Genomic DNA, 15,862 nt, shown 5'->3' with positions numbered 1-15,862 from the left:
TTTTAATTTAATTTTTTAAGCCGAAAAATAGTTTCATAATGTAATTAATATTTTCTTTTTTAATTTAAAAAGAAGAGTTTTTGAACCAAACATTCTAAAGAGAAAAAAAGAACGTATTTTTTCCAAATACTTTTCTCATAAATTTTTTTTTCTTTTTAAATTAAAACCCACAGAATCGTTATAAAGTGTTATTTGAGACCACTATTTTTTAAAATTCAATGATAAATTAACGCAACATAATTATTTACCCCTCGGTAATTTAATAAACCTCTGCTCGTTAAAATTGAAATTTATTTTGTAATCTAGAATACAATTTATGACAATACGGAAATTTAATTGATAAACGTTGAAATATTTTCTGCATTAATAAATAAAAATTTTATTTAAATAAAACATCATTTTAAAGCCAGTCGTTTATTTTCAGTAAATATTTAATGTCTATGTATTAAATAAAAAATTTTTAAAAATAAAACTTAATTTAAAGATGAAGGTAATATTAAATATACAAAATATAAAAGGAAAATAGTATGAAATTGTAGACAACATTTTTAAATTAATATGAAGATAATTTAAAGACCTTTAAAAAAAAATTTTAAATAATATCATAAGTTAAATTTGTAGCATAACATAAAAAAATATATGTGATGAAAAGTCCGTTATTTACACATTTTACCTCTATTATGAATATTCATGGGCAAAAGTTCATCTCACGCTTTATATTTTTTTTTCATATTTTTTAACTCTGATAAAAAGGAGAAATGAGAAAAAAAGTATAACATTTTTTCAAGGGCAGATTATTATTATTATTATTGTTATTATTATTTTTATTATTATTATTACGGGGATAGGTGAACGGGTGAATGGGTCGTTCAGTCTTTTTGTTTATTCACGTGAGACATAATCCGAGGATCTGCTACACTATCGTCTCTTCTGTACTCCCTCACTTTGCTTTAAACCAACTCACGAACGTCAGTGTGAAATATAGCATAATCTTTTGCTACAGTTAAAACTGTAATCCACAATTTCGCGTAAGAAAAATAACTATTAAATAATTCACTAGTCTGACAATTTTGGCACGTACAGTTGACAATTTTCAAGTTTGGTCAGTGATCAAATTTTTTTTTCTCTTCGCTAAGTATTTTTTTAACCTCAAATTCATGAGATGAATTTATATGTAGTTTTGATTACTTTAAGTAGTATACACCTTGGATACAGTAGTAATATTAGTTTTCAGTCAGACACTTTCTTCAAGTCCATTATCATTTTCATAGTGATTTTACTTACCGTCTGTAAAAAATTCTATTATACTTACCGTTGATTGTAAATCCACATCAATGCACTTACCGTATTTTGCAATTTTTCATAGTGACACTTACCGTTGATTTTTATTTATGTAACTTACCGTCTGCGTTGTTTTATTATGTTTGTTATATCCAGGAAGGACACTTATCGTTCACGGTAAATTATAGGTGATTGCACTTACCGTCGTTAGTTTCCTCTAATAGCACTTACCTCAATTATAACTTTTACTGATTGCACTTACCGTGAAATATCATTGCTGATAAATATCCATTGGTTTTTTAGTGATAGCACTTACCGTCGATTGGAATCCCTAGTAATGGCACTTACCGTCAATTACAAAAAAAATGTTGCAGATAATTACTGTTTTCATAGTTCTCCTTTATAGCACTTACCGTTGATTTTATCTTCAATATTTTATCTTTTTAATAATTCTATCACTTACCGTTATTTATAAATAAATAAAAATGATCTGTTACTTTTTTTTTTTTAAATTTTTTGTGATATTTATTATTTTATTCTATCTGGAATACTTTTCTAATCCACGCTTAATATCGAGTATTTCGTTTAATGACTTTTCCATTCAGGTGGACTTTTCAGCGACCATTATAAGTTCCAAGTCGAGGAAGACTTTTATAGAATTCTGTAGAATTTACTGAACCGAAAAATGTTGGTTATATATATATATATAACTGCGTTTAATTCCTAATGCCTACATTTCTAGATTAACTATAGGGAAAAAAATCCCATTGTATTGTGAATGAACCTCGAGAAAATCTGTCCTTTTCTCTAAAATATCTCCACGTTCAGAATAAACGTTTTTTAAAAGTAACAATTCATTTTAAATTTATAGAAATAAAAAATATTTTTAATTCATTTTGAAATTAACTAATTTTTATTGATTATGAAAGAAATAATAAATGTGTAATTAATTAAAGGCGAATGTAGAATAATAATATAATAATAATAATAATAGAGTGAAAATTTATTCCTGAAATTCAACAATAATTTACTTCCAAGATGGTTTTACACATCCAGGTCGAGTTTGTGTCACAGTAAGTCAGATATCTATTGTGGAACGGCCACAACTCTGACAGTTGCGACTAATAGAACCTGCATCATTTCATGAGTAATTTATTATATAGAAGTAATTTATATCACGAGATTTTACATCAATTATTATATTATCGACTAATAACTCTTCCTCTATAAATATAACTTTGCATAATAAATTATGTATAGGTTCAAGATATTATATATTTTCAAAATAAGAATTTCTATTTACACTACCATTGTATTTCAAAATTCTACTCGAATAACAAGTGATTATAGTGAAAATTAATAATTTAAATTGATTGCTTAATTTTTCTTTTCATTCTCATTAAAATCTTTAATATTAAAACAATAATAATTATGTTAATTAAAATTGTTGCAGAATCCTTGGATTCCCATTACCTACTATTGGAAATATTTAATCCGGTGGTTTCCGGTGGTTCTACGGATAGGTGAGTTTTTTTTTTTTTTTTTTATTTCAAAAATTTAATCTTATTAGGAAAAAAAAAATATAAACTGTACTCTTAATGCGTGACATCATCGTGTAGTACTTTGCGACCTTAAGGCTTTAAGATTTTTTCACCCACTCGTTTTCATCATGTGATGAATATATGAATCGACTATCGCCCTCTGAATATCAATCATCTAAATCTACTTACTGCCTCATTCGTCTTTCTCCTTTTTCTATCATTTTTCTCATTTATATTACGTCAGACAGCGTACACTTTAAGCAATGATATGTTTAAAGTACACTTTTTCATAATATAAAGAAAGTAGAATTATTTACTTCTATAATATAAATACAAAAAAAAAAGTTTTTTTACTCTCTAATTTATGACAAATATTTCTGTAAAAGGTTTTTAATTAAATTTTTTTTATCTATTTTCTTTTGTTAATATTTCTATTATTTGCATCATACAAATATATGGGTATAAGAGGAATTTAAAATGCATTTTATATTCCGAGCTCGAAAATCTCTCAACTTCGATAATAATTTTTCACCGCTTTACCTTTCGTATCATGTGCACTTTTCCATAATGCAGATTTAGCTGCTGCGTGCAAAGTGCAGGCAAATTATTGAAAAATTTGAAGAATACCCTTCTATTTTTTTGTCGGCATATAAGTCTCACACCGCGGTCACATCGATACTCACAAGCATCCCAGAATTTAGTAGTTTTTTTTCTCTCTCTTTCTCTTTTTCCCCATGGTATCTAGACTATATTTTATTTTTCGCCAAAAAAAAAAAAAATGATATAATTCTTGTTTCTCTGGAAAGTAGAAGTTTACTTGATAAAAATAATATTTGTTTCCTTTTTTTAAAATTTAATTTAACGTTCGTAATATCATATTAATTAAATTCGACACAAAATTTATGAATATATGTTTTACTCAAATAAAGTAATTTATTATTTCATTTGTTGACTTGAAAAAAATATGGCAAAAAAAAAGACACATTTATTCAAGTTGTTTTTTTCCATTCATAATACTTAATTTTCCAAAGTGTTTTTCTTGAGCTGAAAGGCGAAAAAAAGCTCTATTCAATTTAGAACTTCAATATCGAAATCGAATACGAGTACATTCATATAAAATAGTCCCTCTTTCGGTAGATATTTCTTCATTGCCCATAAATCATGCGGATTCTGGTCTGCATCAGTGACCATTTCTGGATATTGGAGAGGTACCAAAAAGATTAAAAGTTTCTGCTGACCTCCACTCGAGTGGTCAAATTGCAACAGATAAAGATCAAATTTTTAAATTCCGAAATTAGACACTCTTTTAAATATGTAATATTCTTCTTTTTTGAACCAATTATTGATAATTGTTTTTATCACCAAAAAGGCACTTAGCGTTAACTATTATTACCGTCAAGTACACTTACCGTTGGTTACAACTACCCTCTATCATAATTAGCTTCTTATGTTACTGTATAATTCTGTGTACTTACCGTCTAGAAAATAACTATGATTAAGTGTACTTACCGTCAAGTGCAATTACCGTTGGTTACAACTACTTTCTATCACACTTAGCTATTTCTGTTACTGTCTAATTCAATTCATGGTTTGCACTTACCGTCTATACAATAAATATGATTAAGAGCACTTACCGTTGACTATACCGTCAAGTGCACTCACCGTTGGTTACAACTGTCCTCTATCACACTTAGCTACTTCTGTTACTGTCTAATTCAATTCATAGTTTGCACTTACCGTCTATACAATAAATATGATTAAGAGCAGTTACCGTCGACGATATACCGTCAAGTGCACTAGTTACAACTACCCTCTATCATACTTAGCTACTTATGTTAATATTTGATTCCATACATAATTTGCACTTACTGTCTATACAATAACTATTATCAAGGGCACTTACCGTTGGATACAACTCCTCTTTATCACAATTAGCTACTTCTGTTACTGTCTAATTCTATGGATAGTTCGCACTTACCGTCTACAATTACTTACAGTTGACTGAAAGTACAATTTATTGCAGACACCATCGGCTTTAGTTTAGAAAACTAAATTGCACTTTCAAAGTATCACTTTAACTACTATACCGTCTAGTAATAACTACTGTATCTAATGTTTGTTAGCTATAAAGTTTGGTTTTAAAAAAGCAATATAGATATAGATATTAAAACTAGAAATCTAACAATAGCGAGCTGTTGTAATTGAGATTAATACTGTAGTGGTAGCTGCAATTAAATTTCATATGAGGGCACAAGGGAATGTGTTCGAGTTGATCGTAAATTCGTGTTTTGCAAGTGAAATCCGATTTTAGGGAGGGTAGTATGACGACAGTATGGAAAGCCCTATGGAGTGAAAATCAAGAGGATATTGATCAAACTCTTAATGTTCTATTGTCATTAGCTGACAAAGCTACGCTGACATTTCACCAACCACGAGCAAACATTGTTACTCGAGAAAGACATTAATGGCACTGACCAAACCCGCGTTTCAGTTGTATCAACATTTTCCTTGCGAATTTTCTTGTATAATTTTTTACCTTATCTATTATTATTTTTTTTTTAAATTCAAATTTGAAATTTAAATTTTGACTGTTTCAGTATATAACAAATATTATTGAAATAGAATATTGCAAACTCTAGAGCTTTTACATTTTTTTTTGACAAAACTATAGATTTTCATACACATTTTTCCATCGTGGTTTCTTATTTTTCAATTTTCTTTTTGCTTTATTCTTTTCTACTATTTTAATACTTCCTTTATTCTATTTCTTGTGGAGTTCAACTTTCTTTTATACATTCCTTTACCCTTTGTTGTATTTTATTTTCGTTTTTCTTTGCCTTGTCAAAGTTCACCTTTTATTTCTACACCACCGTTTTTTTTTTTACTTTTTTTCCTCTCTCTCTCTTCGTTTTTGCATATAAAACAATTTTCCACATATTTAAATAGTAGAAGTTGAAAAATAGAATAATTTAAAAAATTAAAGTAAAAATAAAGTTATTTATAATTAAGTGAAATTATTTTTTTAAATTAAACTTCAACTGTGAAAGTTCAATTATTTTCAAATAATAGAATGTAATTAATGTCCTTCTCTATAAATTATAGTACGATTCTATCTGTGTAATTAATCTACAATATTCTATTTCAAATTATAAGTAGCATTTGATATTAGTCAGTGATATAACTCGTTTCAAGTCAGACATTATTGCATTATAATATTTGTTGAAAGAATATCTTGACAAACATTATGAAATTAAATATGACAATGTTAGCACTTACCGTCGATTATAAACTATATACATAGATTCTGACAAAATTTACACTTACTATTGTAACAAATTATGATAAAACTTACCGTGAATGATTCCTGACAATTTTGACACTTACCGTCATTATCAGTAACGCTACTTACTGTCAACCATTAGAATGGAAAAGTGCAACACTTACCGTCGATCATTACAAATTATGATATCACTTACCGTGAATGATTTCTGTCCATTTTTACACTTACCGTCATTATCAGTATCGCTACTTACCGTCAACCATTAGAAAGGAAAAGTGCAACACTTACCGTCGACCATCACAAATTATTATACCACTTACCGTGCACGCTTGACAATTTTGACACTTACCGTCTATAGTGGTACCAGTACTTACCGTCATCCATTACAATTGATAAGTGCAACACTTACCGTCGATCAAAACCAATTATAATATCACTTAACGTGAATGATTTTTTTTGACAATTTTTACACTTACCGTCCTTAGAAGTATCGGTACTTACCGTCAACCATAACAATTGAAAAGTGTAACACTTACTGTCGATATTCACAAATTATAATAACACTTACCGTGCACTCTTGACAATTTTGACACTTACCGTCTATAGTGGTACCAGCACTTACCGTCAACTATTATAATTGAAAAGTACAACACTTACCGTCGATTATATCACTTAATGTAATATTTATCGACTAGTGTCTTATATTACCATTAATTTTTATAACCGTCTATCCTATTAATTATTAGTTATTCAACTAAAACTAAAATTAATTTGTTTTTAGAAAAATTTATTTACAATAAACAATAACCGATTTATTATGTAATAATTCGTAAATTTCTACATATTTTTCTTTGGAAAAATGACGCTTTGGCGATTTCGATTATGTGGTATATATCTTAGGCCAAAGTACTACTTGACCGAGCTTGTCACGCAATTCTCTAGTGGCCTCAACTGTACTGAACTTGTGATAACGTAAATTCATGATTCCCTTAACTTTAGTATAGTGAACATCGGATAATGACTACTACCAGAATTGTGGTTACTGTTGCTTGCTCGTTAAATAGTTGCTTCACCACACTGCTCCAATTATTCAGGCTCTCGAACTTGAAAGACTCGTTCATTGTCGTGTCACAAACAAGGTCGCTTCGTAAATAATTCTAGGCTTCTATAATAATTTATAGGCTCCCGAAATTTTACACTCATTAATCACCACTTTAATTACCATTTCATTCTTCATTATTTGCTATTTTTACGATGCACCAAAATTTAACTTTTTTTTTTACAAAGTTTTATTTCTTCTATTTTATATTATTTTATTAAATTATTGTCAAAATAAAATAATAGATCTATTATGGTAATGATGACATTATGTTAGGATTATAATAATAATAATTTATCATGACAAAGGGATTGGTTAGTAGAATGAATATCTAATGAGAAATTCGTTAAAAGAGAAAATGAAAACACTTTATCTTTCGGGGGGATTTATATATATATATATAGGTCAATTGTTTATGCTTCGATGGAGAAAATTATGATTGTCGTTAATGAAGCACTTGAACAATTATTTGTTATTATTATCATAGTCAGGTGCTTTTCTTTCTTCAGGAAAAAAGCTAAGGGGATCAATAATTATTATTCTCATTGTTTGAGAAATTGCCATTAATGCAACCTAAATTTCAGAAACGAATATGTTGAGACTATGAAAATGTCAAGTTAAAGGTCACTTTTATATAGCCTCTAAATAACATTCAAAAGGAAGTCATTTACGAACTAGTTATCTGGACTTGTCACTCTTAAGTCCTTTATATCATTGCATTCATATTTAGAAGATATATATTTCATTGTTTACATTTATCGTTGCTTTTTTATTTCACTTATCTTATTATTGCTTTTATTCTGAATTCTTTTCTTATTTTATTACATTACAAAAAAAAAGATTTGAATTATTTTATTTGAAAATTAAATCTAACAATAGAAGGTTCTTTTCGCAAAAACACAATATAAATCATGAATGATGGAATCACATTCTGGAAATCTTAACGATGATTGAAGCTCGTCCTTCGCCTTTTTCGTCCCTCTGCATACTCTATAATTTGGCAAATAATTACAAGCTAACTTGACAGAATTGAATAGTAAATTTAGATTAGTTGTTTGAGGGAAGTCTTGAAGTGATGCAAAAGAGATACTTCTACCATGCCGATCTAGAAAAGATAATTGATTTGGCTCCTTTTCAAGTGGAATTAGGTTTTCTCATGAATTTTATTCCCGGAGATAATCAGCTTATACTCCAGTGCAAATGAACGAACCTAAAGTAATGCTTCATTTCCTCAGGAATCAGAACTTACTGAGTCACTTAGCGAATCACAATTTTGTTTCATTAGTTTAACTTTTTTTTAAAATCTTATTTATTTCAATTCGTTTAACGATAGTGTAACGAAATTTTATTTAAAATAATTACCGTACATGTAACACTTACACTTACCGTGTGTCAATTTTGACATTTACCGCCGATAGAAGTAATCATTGATAATACTTACCGTTGATACTAACTACCGTTAATACTACTTACCGTTGATACTACTTACCGTTGATACTAACTACTGTTAATACTACTTACCGTTGACACTACTTTCCGTTGACACTACTTTCCGTTGACACTACTTTCCGTTGATACTAATTACCGTTGAAACTACTTACCGTTGATACTAACTACTGTTAATACTACTTACCGTTGATACTACTTACCGTTGAAACTACTTTCCGTTGATACTACTTACCGTTGATACTACTTACCGTTGGTACTAAGTACCATTAATACTACTTACCGTTGATACTAACTACTGCTAATACTACTTACCGTTGATACTACTTACCGTTGAAACTACTTACCGTTGAAACTACTTTCCGTTGATACTACTTAACGTTGATACTAACTACCATTAATACTATCTGCAGTTGATACTAACTACCGTTGATACTACTTACCGTTGATACTATTTAACGTTGATTCTACTTACCGTTGATACTAACTACCGTTGATAATAACTACCGTTGATACTACTTACCGTTGATAATAACTACCGTTGATACTACTTACCGTTGATATTAACTACCGTTGATACTACTTACCGTTGATACTAACTACCGTTGATAATAACTTCCGTTGATACTACTTACCGTTGATACTAACTACGGTTGTGTGAGTAGTAGATTCATCAGTAACACTTACCGTGACATTGGACATTTATATTGTTTTTATATCAATTAATTTGCTTTCAGTGATAATTTTTCTTTACAATATATAAATTTTTGCGGAAATTTATTCTCTCGTTTGACGTGCGTTTTCATCTCTCCGAGACTCGACGACCTTTTACCGAGTTAAATTACAGTGTGGACCTATTCTGATAGAGAAGGACTGCTGCGTGTTAATGGTTGCAGGTGCCAGGGAAAATTTATTTTTTGCCCTCTAGAGCATTTCTTTCTTGTCAACAATAAATGAGCTTTTTATAAAGAAAAATTTTAATGATAATAGACCTTTATGAAAATCTCAGAAAATCTCAATGTAAATTGCAAACTAAATCCAATTTTTATGGTTTTTTTTGGTTTGTTTTTTTATTTTTCTATTCTATGATAAAAAAAATTGTCTTATCTTATATATATATATATATATATTCGGTGGTAGTGTAATATGTGGTGTGTAAGAAAATGGAAGTAACAGATGTGTGAAATGGATAGAATACATTTGATTATTTTTGAAAAGTCACGAAGAAATATTTTATATTGCAAAATTCGCAAAATATGAGAAAATTATTTACAAAATTTGTTTTCAAATTTGCAATGTCATGAAAAATAGAAAATCGGAAATCTACCCTTATTCTTTTCCATTTAAACTCTTTGAATATAGAACTGGTAAGAGTTCATTTATTAAACACATTTCAATAGAATTACATTTCTAAATTCAAAGGTAACAGAATTTTTTTTTTTCTTTTTTCTTGGGTTTTTAATTAATGAAACTTTTAATGGGGTTAAGAGTAAAATATACGTGAAAAGCCGTATTTTATCACTGTAAACATCAAAGCTCGTTTTATAAAGCTTTACGAAAAACTTGTGAATCAGAGAACTCGAGAGTTCATCATTGCCATTAGGTTGAAAATTTAATGCAGATAATAATTATTATTCGTGATTCTCACTAAAAATTCCATTAAGTCAGATTATTTACTTTTTTTCGATCAAAATATCTTTTAATAGCAACAAATGATTGAGGGAGGATATTTTATTACTTAATGATACAATAAATGTTTCACGAGTCATCGTGTGTAGATTGATGAAGAGTAGTAATGATCCTGCGTTGACATTTCTGAAACTGGCCAGTGCTAATAAATCTGTGTCAAATTGAATATATATAAATTCCACTGTTATACCATTTTTTTCAGTGTAAAGACATTTTTATTTGAATTCGAAATTTATTTTTTAAAATAGTAAGAATACGATTGTTAAAATTTTAGTAAATTATTATTAATTTCTTTGTTTTTTATTCTGTAAAAAAGGAAAATTAATTATAATTCCGTTTTTATTTTTGATTCATCATTTTATTACGTAATGACTAATTAGAGTAATTTTGAAATTAATTCCAAGTGAACGAAATGCTAATTAATCTAGTTTTTTTCGTTAAGGATTATATTATATGGATATTAGTAATCCGCAGTGAGCTTGGTAAAAACATGGAAAATTAATGAATGTCCAAATAATTAATTTTTTGAAATTTAAAATCAAAATCTTAAATCTCCTCTTGAATAATTAGTAAAATTTAATGACTATACAGTGGAACCAAAAATATAAATAGAAAAATGATATAGGTTATATAAATGTAATAAAAAAAAACAATAGACAGTGGTAAAATGTGACTAAAACTCCCGAAAAACTGTAGAAAGCTATATGGATGAGTGCCAAACACTAACATACTGACAAACCTTTAGTACTCGTAGTTTAAAAATACAAAGCACTTTTTATTACCTCAATGATAAAGATTTGTGTATGCATGTATTATATATATATATATATATATATATATATATATATATTTGAGAAAGTATTTCCGTGAATGAAATAAAAGATTTTCTTGATGCCGATATGAAGATAAAGTTCTCAAGAGTCGTAAACTACTTTTACGGAATCATATTTGCAAAGAGTACCACTATAAAAACGATTTTATAGCCCTTAGTTTTTTTTCTCTTAAGTCCAACTCCCCTTAGATTTCATGTTTACCAGTACTTTTTCAAAGACTAAGTGCATTTATAATCTATTTAAGTGGTCACTGTATATGTATATATAGGAAGATTAAGCTTATTTGAAATTCATTCAACTTCCTGGATGATAAAATAGTACAAAGAATTTCCACCAAGTATAGATTTTGAATATTCAGTATCAAAAATTGATTTCCCATTAGAATTGTTCCTACCGGAAAGCAGTTATCCTAAATCATTAATTGACATCAGGAAAAGGTTTTTTTTTTAAAGCAATATAAATTATTCCACTTTTTTGTGAATCATGTTCGAAACAGATCTTAAAATTGTTATCTTATACACGAACCTTGACCTACATAATTAAACGAGGACAATGTTTTTTTTAATCTTTAATTAATCACTGATTATAACTAAAGTTGATTTAACGTAAAAGATTATCATCGACTTCTAGAAAATTATTGTAGTGCCCACTTATCGTTTTAGAACTTTTACCGTTGACACATACCGTCAAAAGGTGTTTGGTATTTATAGTTTCTTGTAAAAATCTCCAACTGTACTTAGTAATTACCGTTAGGAGTGAAATACACTTTTGGCACTTACCGATTTTTGAAACTTCTACCGACGGTACTTACCGTCAAGTGTCAACAAACATTAGTACTTACCTTCAGGCTAAACAACAACTTTTAGCACTTACCGGTTCTTGAAACTCCTGCCGAGGGTACTTACCGTCAGTATTAATATCCACTTTTTTGCACTTACCGGTTTGTGAAACATACCGTCAAGTGTAAACAAACATTAGTATTTACCGTCAGTAGTAACATTCGCTTTTAGCACTTACCGTTGTATTACATTTGACAATCTTACCGTCAGTTTAAATATATTAATAATTAATTCATGTAATTTAATTAATAAAAAATGTAGATAACTATCACAGTTAAGGTAATATAATAGCAGATGTTCTTGAAAATTGTTCACTTTATCTCTGAGCGGAAACTTGTACGAAATTCAACAACCTTGACGTGACTAACAGAAAGTTTCGAAGATTTAGAATTGATTGCTTGCTTATTTGACATATATATATATATATATATATAGACTGATTTTAGATACAAACTTGCTACAATTAAATTGTCTTTTCTCTCATGATGAAGAGTAATTTGATGAGGCGATTGATTGTTGGAATCTGATTTCAGAAGAGGGTGATGGCCCGTACGACGCGTACTCGACGAAAAATGGCTAATACGACTGGCTCTCCCTCTTCCACGGGTAGCCTTCTATCAACCCCTTCGACGACACCGTTTACCACATCAACAACGGCAACCTATTCCACCGAGGGTTATATTTTTAATTACAGTGGCCTCGCCAGCCAAGATGGTTACTTACTCAATGATATGAATTATACTGAACTTTGGGTTGACGTTTGGAATAGTACCGAGGCCAGTAATATTACTGAAAGACTCAATGTTACAATTTTATCAGCCGAAAGCTATTGCGATGAATGGGAATCAGCTCAACATAAACTCTTTCAAGTAATTAATGTCATTGAAATAAATGAAAAGCAATTTTTTTTTCTAATAACATATCTATAAGAAGGTATCATTGTTCTTATTTTCGCAGGCAGCAAATCTTTTCTTCGCAGCAGCTTTTCTAGTTCCAAGATCTTTTAAGGCATCTATTCTTGCTTTGAGAACATTTCTAACTGCTGGATTTATGTTATCGGCACTTTGGGCAGGAATAACAATTTGCTCATTGGATGCAATGCTCTGGTGTTTGGCATTGGGTCTTCTCAATGGAATTCATTCACTTATATTGGCCTGTAGATTTTTACCACCAGCTTTAAGTCCCGAGCTTGCTGAATTGTATCTTAAACTCTTTAAACCTTATAAAGTCAGTAAAAAGCATTTTCAAGAACTTGCTAAAGAAGCAAGGATTTTAAAATTAGATCCTGGCCAAACTTATGCAACCGAGGGTGTCACATCAGCTGATGAGCGACTATCGATACTCCTCCGGGGCAAGTAAGTTACAATTTTTTGTGTTTTTTGATAAGTGTTGAAACTTTGATACATAATTAAAGTGAAATTAATAATTTAGGTTGAAGGTGACTTGCGATGGAACACATTTGCACTATGTGAGGCAATATCAATTTGTTGATTCACCAGAATGGGAAGCAACCCATGAGAATCTAGACGATGTCTTCCAAGTAACCATTAGAGCTGAGGAGTCCAGTACATATATTTGTTGGACGAGATTGAAACTCCTCAGGGTATTGAGGCATAGGCCGTTATTAAAAGTAGTCATCAATACACTTATTGGCAAAGATATAACATCTAAGCTGTATGCCCTAAATGAACAACTGGCAGGTGTTGCTGCGGCTCACGAACACGCCGTATCAAATCCTTATCGTGGTGTCGCCAGAAGTCTTAGTGTTGATGCTGTAAACACAGAAATTGCTGGCAGAGTTCGTTCTACGACGTGGAAAGCCCATAGGAGATTTAGCAACGCTCGAAGTGACAGTAAGTAGAAGTTTTTTTTATATAGAATTCATTCATTTTCATTAACTTTTTCATTTATATAAAAATTTTCGGAATTCTGGTACTTACTGTCATGTGTAACATCTTTCCATGGCACTTACTGTTCCTGAGAACTCCTACCGATAACACTTACCGTCAATAGTGAATTTTAACTGTAGCACTTACCGTCAAATTTGTTAGTAAACGCCGGTACTGACTTTTAAGTCTAACATCCGCTTATGGCACTTACCGTCCTTTAAGACTCCTACCGATAGCACTTACCGTCAAATTTATTATTAATTGCTATACCTACTGTTTTGTGTAACATTCTCTTGTGGCACTTACCGTCTCTTAAGATTCCTACCGATAGCACTTACCGTCAAAATTATTATTAAACGCCGGTACTTACTGTCAGGATAAACATCAATTTATGGCACTTACCGTTTTCTTAGAACTACTAGTAACAGCACTTACCGTCTGTAGAGATTCATACGGGACGATCTTATCGTTAATAGTAAATTCTACCTACAGCACTTACCGTTAAATTTATTATTAAATGCTATACCTACTGTTATGTGTAACATTCTCTTATGGCACTTACCGTCTCTTAAGATTCCTACCGATAGCACTTACCGTCAAAATTATTATTAAACGCCGGTACTTACTGTCAGGATAAACATCAATTTATGGCACTTACCGTTTCTTAGAACAACTATTGACAACACTTACCGTCAATAGAGACTTCCACGGAAAGAACATACCGTCAAAAGCTTTTAACAAACAAATCGTCGCTTTTAATATATTCCAATTATATTTTTCCGAAATTGATGTTACTGTCGGTAACACACATTCATTGATTGCACTTACCGTTATATTTATCCTTTCTTATTGGCACTTACCTTCTACAGTTTATTGAAATTTATTATTTAAAAATAGGGGGACAAAAAAAATTTACATTCTATTTAAATAAAAGAAATCAAATGTGTGAAGAAAACGTGCGATATTAATGTCATGCAACTTGGGAGGATAAGAAACTAGACAGAAATCTGGTCTATTGAACTGTAGAAAGGTATAAGTGCCAGGTACGGCGTGTGCATGACATTAAATTGAACCTTATCAACGTAACATTTTCCAGATCGAGCAAAATCCGATCACGCAATAAATGTTGAAAAGTACATATATATACGCTTTTGATACTATGAAAAACAAAAATTCCGAATCATGTAACTATATTTTTATCGTTTCGTTCTGCTCCAATATTCGCTTTTTCTATTTAAAAAAACAATATATATATAACGCAAAAGTTGTATTATGTGTGTGTATCATTTTCACAAATCCAATATTCTTCGGCTTTATCTTCTCAGTTTATTTTTTACCTCGGTTTATTTTACATAATCCATAGAGGGAATAAACGGGGGGATATAATAACATGGGATTTCTATTTAATCAAGAATTTTTTAAGATTTCTCCGATTTCAATTAGAGATAATTTACGGGAAGCTTTTTTTTATATAAAAAGGGATTTATTTTTGTTTCTCTTATTTTTTTTTTGTAGAAAGTTCACCAGCAAGATTTTCTCACCAATATTGGGCACCAGTGGTAGCGAACCATTTTCCAGCAACGTCGCCATTTACCCAAACTCAAAGTGTTTATGCCGGATATTCGGGGTATTCGATGTTACCTCAGGGTATCCAGTTTTCGCCACCTCCACGAATTTCAAGCTCCTCGCATCAAGCTTTATCGCGACAACGAAGCGGCGGTGCCAGTGGCGATTATACTTTACTGCCACAGACTCCAAAACTCGAGAGAAAGCGTTCGAAAAAGGCCGTCAGAGAGGTGAGTTTTATAATACTTTATTACTTCTTTATTAAACAATATAATGAAGAAAAGAAAAAAAAGGATCTCTTTTAGTTTAAATGGTTAAAGGAGAACCTTATTTTACCAATAAAAAAAATATATATAATTAAAAATTATATTCTATTTAAAGAGCAATTATAATTTTTTT

General features: G+C 30.1%; 1 protein-coding gene across 4 annotated transcripts in view; it reads left to right on the top strand.

Moving 5' to 3' along the window:
- The window catches only part of LOC127277219 (blood vessel epicardial substance-like), a 212,612-nt gene that overhangs the window by 51,630 nt on the left and 145,120 nt on the right, over positions 1-15,862 (top strand). For all 4 annotated transcript variants that reach the window (XM_051298126.1, XM_051298127.1, XM_051298124.1 and 1 more), the window contains 5 exons: positions 2,735-2,804; positions 12,542-12,877; positions 12,966-13,363; positions 13,440-13,861; positions 15,413-15,693. In XM_051298126.1, the coding sequence (XP_051154083.1) occupies positions 12,551-12,877; positions 12,966-13,363; positions 13,440-13,861; positions 15,413-15,693 (1,428 nt within the window). In that variant the 5' untranslated portion in view covers positions 2,735-2,804; positions 12,542-12,550. The remainder of the gene's footprint in view (positions 1-2,734; positions 2,805-12,541; positions 12,878-12,965; positions 13,364-13,439; positions 13,862-15,412; positions 15,694-15,862) is intronic.

This window comes from Leptopilina boulardi, unplaced genomic scaffold (genome assembly GCF_019393585.1).
Source record: "Leptopilina boulardi isolate dan_hultmark-lab unplaced genomic scaffold, ZJU_Lbou_2.1 LbouV2_165, whole genome shotgun sequence".
Lineage (NCBI taxonomy): Eukaryota > Metazoa > Arthropoda > Insecta > Hymenoptera > Figitidae > Leptopilina > Leptopilina boulardi.
The sequence above is the reverse complement of the archived record's forward strand: the minus strand, read 5'-3'. Positions and strand labels throughout refer to the sequence as shown.